This window comes from Malurus melanocephalus, unplaced genomic scaffold (genome assembly GCF_030028575.1).
Source record: "Malurus melanocephalus ecotype Western Australia unplaced genomic scaffold, MMel_1.1 scaffold_496, whole genome shotgun sequence".
NCBI classification, from domain to species: Eukaryota; Metazoa; Chordata; class Aves; order Passeriformes; family Maluridae; genus Malurus; species Malurus melanocephalus.
This window is the reverse complement of record NW_026623728.1, coordinates 417,965-426,984: the sequence shown is the minus strand read 5'-3', so window position 1 is coordinate 426,984 and position 9,020 is coordinate 417,965. Positions and strand designations below refer to the sequence as shown.

Below are 9,020 nucleotides of genomic sequence, written 5' to 3'. Positions count from 1 at the left end.
TATTTATTTTGGAAAAACTCCATCATGCAGTTTGATAAACTCTGTTGCTCTTTGGGTGTGTTGATGAAGTGTCCCCAGGTTCTGCTCTCCGTGAGGCCCTGCGATAGTCAGAGCTCCCATATTTGTTCATAATATTGAACATTTTATGATATTCCAGATTATATTCAAGATTATTTTCAAGTCACTACTGACTCCACCTTTGCTTTCTGCTCCAGCAGCCCCTGGGACTGTATTTAACACCCAATAAACTAAAATGCTTATCTGTATTAAATATATGTTAATTTTCCACTCCAGCTGAGTTATTTCAAAACACAGCGTGGCATTTCCATTTTTTAAATGCTAGCAGGTTGTTAGCAAAAGAAGAAGCAAGTCTAGTGGATTTACAATTAATAAATGAAATACTATATTTATGAAAGCACTTTTATGGCTTCCATCTCACACTGTGCCAGGGGAGGTTCAGGTTGGAAATCAGGAGGAATTTCTTCTCAGTGTTGCCTTGAAAGGGCAGTTTTTAAAAATGACACAGACACTGTTAAGGGGATAAAAAGGGTTTTACCTTGGTATTTGGGATCCCAGGTGCACAACTTGATGGCAGAATGCACACCTGTGTATAGTATGGATATAAGTTTTATAGATTTCAGGAATTAGCGTATCTATCTAGGATTCCCCAATAAGAAACTTCACAAATGCAGTAATGTCTTATTTTAATGAATTCTTCTCCTGGATGAGGCCAGAACTCAGTTTACACAAGATTTTCTGGACAGAAGGCTTCACCGAAGGCTGAGCTCGGGTTTAAGATAGCACAGGGCACACTGACTCTTTCTTCAGGATGTTTGGTCTCTGCCCAGAAGAACTCCAAACTAAGCTGGAATATCAGCTACAGGAATTACAAACGTGGGCTAAGGGGTACAGGCGGATGCATAGAGGGTACAGAAGCGTAAAAAGGAAAAGCAAAAATCCTCAGGCATCATCAGAAGGGGTTGTTAAATATTGGAAGGGGCTTAAATATTGGAGTTTCCATCCCTGGAGGTGTCCAAGGAATGCTCGGATGTGGCACTGAGTGCTCCGGGCTTGGGACAAAGTGGGAATCAGACACAGGTTGRACTTTATGATTTTAAAGGTCTTTTCCAACCGAAATGATTGGGGAGCTGGATTTTAATGGGACAGCGATGAACAACCCAGGTTTGTTCTGTCAGTAAAAATATTCCACCCACAACCGTTNCTGCTCCAGCAGCCCCTGGGACTGTATTTAACACCCAATAAACTAAAATGCTTATCTGTATTAAATATATGTTAATTTTCCACTCCAGCTGAGTTATTTCAAAACACAGCGTGGCATTTCCATTTTTTAAATGCTAGCAGGTTGTTAGCAAAAGAAGAAGCAAGTCTAGTGGATTTACAATTAATAAATGAAATACTGTATTTATGAAAGCACTTTTGTGGCTTCCATCTCACGCTGTGCCAGGGGAGGTTCAGGTTGGAAATTGGGAGGAATTTCTTCTCAGTGCTGCCTTGAAAGGCCAGTTTTTAATAAGGACACAGACACGGTTAAGGGGATAAAAAGGGTTTTATCTCAGTATTTGGGATCCCAGGTGCACAACTTGATGGCAGAATGCACGCCTGTGTATAGTATGGATATAAGTTTTATAGATTTTAGGAATTAGCATATCTATCTAGGATTCCCCAATAAGAAACTTCACAAATGCAGTAATGTCTTCTTATTTTAATGAATCCTCCTCCTGGATGAGGCCAGAACTCAGTTTACACAGGATGTTCTGGACAGAAGGCTTCACCCAAGGCTGGAGCTCGGGTTTAAGATAGCACAGAGCACACTGATTCTTTCTTCAGGATGTTTGGTCTCTCTGCTCAGCAGAACTCCTAAATTAAACTGGAATATCAGCTACAGGAATTACAAGCATGTGGGCTAAGGGGTACAGGGGGATGCATAGAGGGTACAGAAGCGTAAAAAGGAAAAGCAAAAATCATCAGGCATCATCAGAAGGGGTTGTTAAATATTGGAAGGGGCTTAAATATTGGAGTTTCCATCCCTGGAGGTGTCCAAGGAATGCTCGGAYGTGGCACTGAGTGCTCCGGGCTTGGGACAAAGTGGGAATCAGACACAGGTTGAACTTTATGATTTTAAAGGTCTTTTCCAACCGAAATGATTCTGTGCTGAGGGATTGACCGTGCTGGAAAATGATTGGGGAGCTGGATTTTAATGGGACAGCGATGAACAACCCAGGTCTGTTCCGTCAGTAAAAATATTCCACCCTCAACACCCACAACCATTCCCACATCCCACTCCCACCAGGGAGTTATTGTCACAGGGGGTAGATGTTTAATTCTATTATTAATTTAAGCAGTTCTTAAAATTTTTAATTATCATCATAATTCATATCGCACTGATTTTAATCATAACGCTGCAATAATTTTATTTCYGACCATACCACTGATTTTTACCACAATATTAATTTTATAGCAACAACAACAATAATAGTACTAGCAATAAAATAATAATGATAATAGTTTGGTAATAGAATTAATTATAGCATAATAATAACAATAAAATAATAATAATAATGATGATAATGATAATGATAGTAATAGCAAATAAATAAAAATACTAATAATATAATAATAGTGACGATAATGACGATAATGATAATGATAATAATAGTAAATAAATAAAAATGATGATGATAATAATAATAATAATAATAATAATAATAATAATAATAATAAATAGACATGCTGGTGCATGTTGTGTTTTGAGGCAGAAAAGCACTCACAAACTAAATAACCAGGAAGGATTTTTGACCAAAATAACTCTTTTCAGTCCCTTTACTCTCCCGCTCCGATTGGGGAATATTTTGCCCCTTTCCAGGCACTCCTCAGGCTGGCAGAGCAGCAGGCAGATGGTTTGGCACGTGTCACTCCTTCCCGGGCAGGAATCCACGGGGAATGCTGAGAACAAGATTTTACAGCTCCCTCTCCTCCGCTGCGGCGTTCCAACCTCGGACTCAGCACCAGCTCCTGCAGCGTTCGGATCCTCCCGGCGAGCTCTGGCCCCTGGAGCGGTTTTATTTATTTATTTTGGGGTTTTTTTCCCCCTGTGCCTGCATTTTGGGGAGTTTTTTTTCCCTTGTGCCTGTGTTTTGGGGTTTTTTTCCCCTTCTGCCTGCGTTTTGGTTTTTTTTTCCCCTTGTGCCTGCATTTTGGGGAGTTTATTTCCCCTTGTGCCTGCATTTCAGGATTTTTTCCCCTTGTACCTGTGTTTAGGGTTTTTCCCCCTTGTGCCTGCATTTTGGGGAGTTTATTTCCCCGTGTACCTGTGTTTTGGGGATTTTTTTCCCCTTATACTTGCGTTTTGGGGCGTTTTTCCCCTTGTTCCTGCGTTTTGGGTTTTTTTTCCCCTTGTACCTGCGTTTTGGGGAGGTTTTTTTCCCCTTGTGCCTGCGTTTCAGGATTTTTTTCCCCTTGTACTTGTGTTTTGGGTTTTTTTTTCCCCCTTGTGCCTGCGTTTTGGGCTTTTTTCCCCCTGCTTTCGGGATTTTTTTCCCCCTGTGCCTGCATTTTGGGATTTTTTTTCCCTTCTGCCTGTGTTTGGGGTTTTTTTTCCCCTTGTGCCTGCATTTTGGAGTTTTTTTCCCCTTCTGCCTGCGTTGTGGGACCACAGCATCAGCTGGAGCGACATCTCTGCCTCCTGCACGGATGCTGGGCTGGGCTGAAACTGGATCCATCCCTAACAGCTTGACATTCTTTGTGTGAGTCTCCCACCTTTTTCAGATGTGATTTTGATACGATTTGGATTTAAATATCAATTTTTCATCTCTCACAGCAGAGAGTGCTCTGCCCATTACCGTGAGAGCAGCGGTAAATCCGCCACGGTCGGTTCCTGCTGCAGATTTCCTTCCCAGCATGCGTGGAGCAGCCTCACCCACCCTGAGATTCTTCTGCTTTAAAAATTGCTTTGTCAGGTCAAAGATTCTTGGGAGACGTTTCGTCATGGTGCAGGCTTTAAACCTTTTAAATGAAATAGGGAACCGGGAATATCGGGCAGATGGCGCTTGATTTTATATAATTTATATATTTTTAATGTAATTTACATATTATTTTATATAATTTATATATTATTTCATATAATTTATATATTATTTTATAGAATTTATATATTATTTTATAGAATTTATATGTTATTTTATATAATTTATGTATTATTTTATATAATTTATATATTTACGAGAACACCTGGCAGGAGGTGATGCCAGAGGTGCTGTGGGATTTGCTGACATCAGATGTGCTGGTGCAGATTCCTCTAACTCTGTTTGCTGCCATCTCTCCCAAATGCAGTGCTCTGAGCAGGGATTTGTTTAGAAATGCTGAAACCTCGGGATTTTCTTTCCCTTTTTCCTCAAAGAATCCWGCTGTGTGTGTTGCGGAGGATTTCTTGTGTGGTTTTAGTGGAGATCTGGTGGGATAGGGCAGGGGGAGAGGAGGAAATGGGTGTTTCTCAGACAGGAGAGGCTGCTCTGCTGAAGCTGTGACTAATCACAATTTTTAAGATCCCTTAATCTCTTTTTGACTGAGAGAAGGAGTGAATAGCCGTGACTGTTGGCTCTGTTCTTGCCACGGAATCAGTCACTCAGAAGCTTTGTGGGGTTTCTGACCAGTGTTCAGGATTGCAGAGGTGTGGATGCTGGACACTGATGAGACAGCAGCTTCCAGAAACTAAAATAATGTGTATGAGCTTAAGGATTCTCTTAACACTGAGATTTAAAAAAATGCACAAAAGTTTTCCTCCCTCTCATGATGAGATGCAAGAGGCTATGAATTACTGATTCAATATTTACTGTTTTATCCACTTCCCTTGTGGCATTTGACTGTTTTCTSTTTTGCCTGACAACTTCTGTGGAAGCTCCTCAAACAGTTTCATCTCAGTCTGTGCTGATCTTTATTTTAAATTAACGGATAGCTGTGTTCTCTAGCAATGATTTCACCACCAGTTCGCTTCTGGTGACCTCTTTTAGCTGTTGCATTGAAGGATTTATCAATAAATGGTGTTTCAGAAYGCTGGCAGTCATTACAGCAACTGAGTTGATTGAAGTTCAGGAGTGATCCTGTCCCCAAACTGCTGTTTGAATAGTAGGTCATGTCTGTAAACAGTAATTATTACTAAAACAAATTAAAATAACTCCCTGAAATGGTGTATAAATGAAATAAACAGGAGAGTTTTTGTGATGACAGAGCCCTGATGCGCACACAGAGGTGGATGTGAATGCAAAGGATGGGAGTTCAAAAAAAGTGAAAATTATTATTTCTGTTAGAAACTGTGACTTCCCCTTTTTGTGTGTGCAGTGGGGTAACTCTGTAGTTGGGTGTGGTGGTGTTCCTTGCACACTTTTCCCCTCCACTGCCAGGAGCATTTTGATTTGTAGTGAAGAGAAAAAGAATGAAAAAGAATGAAATAGAATGAAATAGATCTGTTGTTCAGCTCTTAACTGTGGCTGTTCCTCTCCATCCTTGGTTTCAGGATTCAGCATTTGTGTGCTGACTGAAGATTTAATGTCTGCTGAGGCATCTGATTTATTTTTTTCCTTTCCCACCCTCTAAATGCGTTTTGAGGTTTAATTTACTGTGAGCTTTCTTTCCCCSTCAGTATCTCATGTGACTTGCAGGGAGATCCATCCCAGACTCTTGTGTAGCTGTTTGTTTTCTCCATCCCGATGGTTTTGGCAGCCTCTTGTCACCGTTTTGTGTCCCACCACTGAATTTTGGGCAGCAGGACCCCAGATTTGCTGTCCCAAGCTTTGATACTCCTGGGTAACTGCACAGCAGAGGTGTTTTCTGTCCAAGTGAGCAAAAAGATTGAATCATCAGAGATCTCAGGGTGTGTGGTGGGTTGGAAGGGCCTTTAAAACCAACCCAGTTCCACCCATTAAGCCCCACCTAACTTGGTGCTGAAYGCCTCCAAGGATGGTGAAACTTTCAGGGGTGGAAGTTGTCTTTGGATAAATACAGGGGTTCATTCCTGGTTTTAATACTGGGACTTTCTCGTCCTTTGAAATGCTCAGTTCTTACAATTATTTTGTGTTTGGTTTCATGTTTGGAGCTCAAAGGGGTTTTGTTTTCTTCATGACTTTGAGATTGGCTGTGGTGGCTCATAGCCAGGGGCCCTTTGGGATGATGGTGATGGTGATAATGGTGATGGGGAGGATGATGATGATGATATGATGATGATGGTGGTGATGATGATGATGGTGGTGATGATGGTGGTGATGGTGATGATGGTGGTGATGATGATGGTGGTGATTATGATGATGGTGAGGATGATGGTGGTGATGGTGGTGAGGATGATGATGGTGATGATAATGATGGTGATGATGATGATATGATGATGGTGGTGATGATGGGGTGGTGATGATGATGATGATGATTATGGTGGTGATGGTGATGGTGGTGATGATGGTGGTGATGATGATGATGGTGGTGGTGATGATGATGATGATGTTGATGATGGATCTGATGATGGTGATGATGATGGTGGTGATGATGATGATGATGTTGATGATGGATCTGATGATGGTGATGATGATGGTGGTGGTGATGATGATGATGTTGATGATGGATCTGATGATGGTGATGATGATTATGGTGATGATGATGATGATAATGATATCCATGTGCACACCAATGCCCAAACCAACGCTGGGTGTTAGAAATGAAAAAATTCAGAGTCAGGGCTGTGTTTTTGCTGTTGGCTCGAGCAGCTGATATCAAGAGGGCAGCTCCAGGCTCATAACAGCTCCTAGAGATCCATCCCAGTTTCAGTTGTGTTTGCAGTGTGAAATCATTCTGGCGGCCAGGGTGGAAGAGGGAGCAGGGGAAATGTCTGGTTCTGTGGCCTCCCTGGCACTGGCAGCTCGAGGTTTATGGGGTGGGTGCATCTGATTTAAAATCGGGACTGCTGTGTGGGGTGACCTTCACGTGCAGCAGGGAAGGATGCAAAGGTGACAGAAATGGCCTGGCTGGCACCTGTTCGAGGGGAAACTGAGGACTGGGAGCGTTTCACCGAGGGAGGAGGGAACAAAAAACCTCTCTTGTTTTTTTGGGGTGGGGATAGACTGAAATTTTTAGTCCCCGTTTTAGTTCTGCTCTTGTGCTCTCATGGCTCCACTTCATAGCTCACGTGTAGCAGGAGTTGATAAAGTGAAATTGCTTCATTTAACCCAGGCACTTCCAAAAAATACTTGTACAGAGCTGTCCAGAGATACAAAAATAGTAGAATGGAGTTGCTTTTGGTATCATCAAAACACATCAATGCTAAACCAACTATTGAGCTTTTAAACGGATATTGAAGAATTSAGTTATTTCAAAACTATTTTTAAAGATTTTAAAAGCTTCCCCTTCCCCTGCCATAAGGGGTAAGAGCTGCTGAAATACATCCTGCGTTTGACAATCCTGGTTTTGCTTTTTCCCAATCTGCAGAGCTGGGTTTTCTTTTTCCTCTCAGCTGCCAGAAACTCCATGTACTCGAGCATCTGTATTGATGGGTGTATCTATTGTTTCTAATCTGGTCAGTTGATCAATGCAGAGCAGCCTGTAATTAATTGGATAATATYGTACACCATGTCCCACTCTGCATTTATCCAGATGGATTTGGGATTTGTTAACTGKAGCTGCTTTCCTGAACAGTTTCAAGAGGATGTAATAAGAGGTTTTGTTCTTCCCAGCCTTCCTGCTTTTTAGTGGACAAATAATTATAGAGTCACAATTTCAAATTTCACACTTCAAATATTTTTTTCTTTTTTTTTCTCCTGGATCTCTTTATTCCAAATGCTTATTTTGATATAACAGTCCAAAGTGCAGGAACTCACTGAAGATGCACAATTTGGTTTTGATTTCACTCAGATTCCTGTGGGATCGATAGGAGAAAACAAAACCTTCCTTCTGTCTTGAGGACCTACTGGATTTTGTKGCAGTGAGCTGGGGAAAAAGTGCAAAGGGCAGCAGAGCCAGGCAGCAGTTCCTGTCCCAATTTTTATCTGCCACAGSGACTTTTTGTCCTGCTGCTCCTCTGAAATAGGTGATGGGACTCAAGGAAAAGTTGCACCTGCCTGACATGTCCACTGTGATGTTCTACTTGTGCTGTTTTGGTTCTCATGCAGATGGAGGGAACGAGGAGCCACCAGACCGAAGACAGGCAAGTGTAGACTCCCGTCAGAGCCGAGCTGGGCAAGGTAAAACCTCAGTGTTCTTCTGCCTGGGGGCCTCGTCTCCTTTGTGCACCTTTGACACCTCCCCCGTGTTGTGTTTCTCACCMAAGCGTGTGAGCTGGCAGGATCTGTGCCCGTTTTGATTATCTCAGTGTGCTCAGAGTCACAAATCTGATGATTTTGGGGTTTCTGGAGGGGTTTAACCTGATTATTGGTGCCTCTGTGCTGCAGCTGGACAGGCAGAGCGTTCTGCTGGTGGAGCTGAAATCCTTCAGTACGTACCCAAACCAACTCTCACTTTCCAAAACTTGTATTTTCCATCCCCTGATGGCAAAGGGGGCACCTGGCAGCTTCACCATAACCAGGTTATCCTTCCCCAAGCCTTGGATGTGATGGGGAAGGAGCTGAACAGCCCCTTGTGACTGGGGGGGGCTGTGGGTTGGTTTAGGAAAAATTTTTAGGTAAAATTTTTAGGTAAAAATTGTCCAGCCCTGGAACAGATTGGCCAGGGCAGTGGTGGAGTCACCAAAACTCCAAAGAACTCCAAAAATGTGTGGATGTGACACTTGAGGAYRTGRTTTAGTGGTGATGCTGGGTTGATGCTGGACTTGACAACTACAATTAATTCAAATTACAAAATTAAAAATTTTAAGCAAACTGTTGAAGTTCCAAAAATGTGTGGATGTGACACTTGAGGAYGTGGTTTAGTGGTGATTCAGGGTTGATGTTGGGCTTGACCATCTTACAGGTCTTTTCCAACCTGAATGATTCTGTGATAATCTTGTAAAGTTCCAAGGAATAGTTTAT

The 9,020-nt window shown here is 42.1% G+C and overlaps 1 protein-coding gene across 1 annotated transcript in view; it reads left to right on the top strand.

The window, feature by feature from the left end:
- Positions 1-9,020, top strand: part of TANC2 (tetratricopeptide repeat, ankyrin repeat and coiled-coil containing 2) — a 199,256-nt gene that overhangs the window by 71,335 nt on the left and 118,901 nt on the right. The window contains exon 8 of the mRNA XM_057381179.1: positions 8,166-8,237. Coding sequence (XP_057237162.1) covers positions 8,166-8,237 — 72 coding nt within the window. The remainder of the gene's footprint in view (positions 1-8,165; positions 8,238-9,020) is intronic.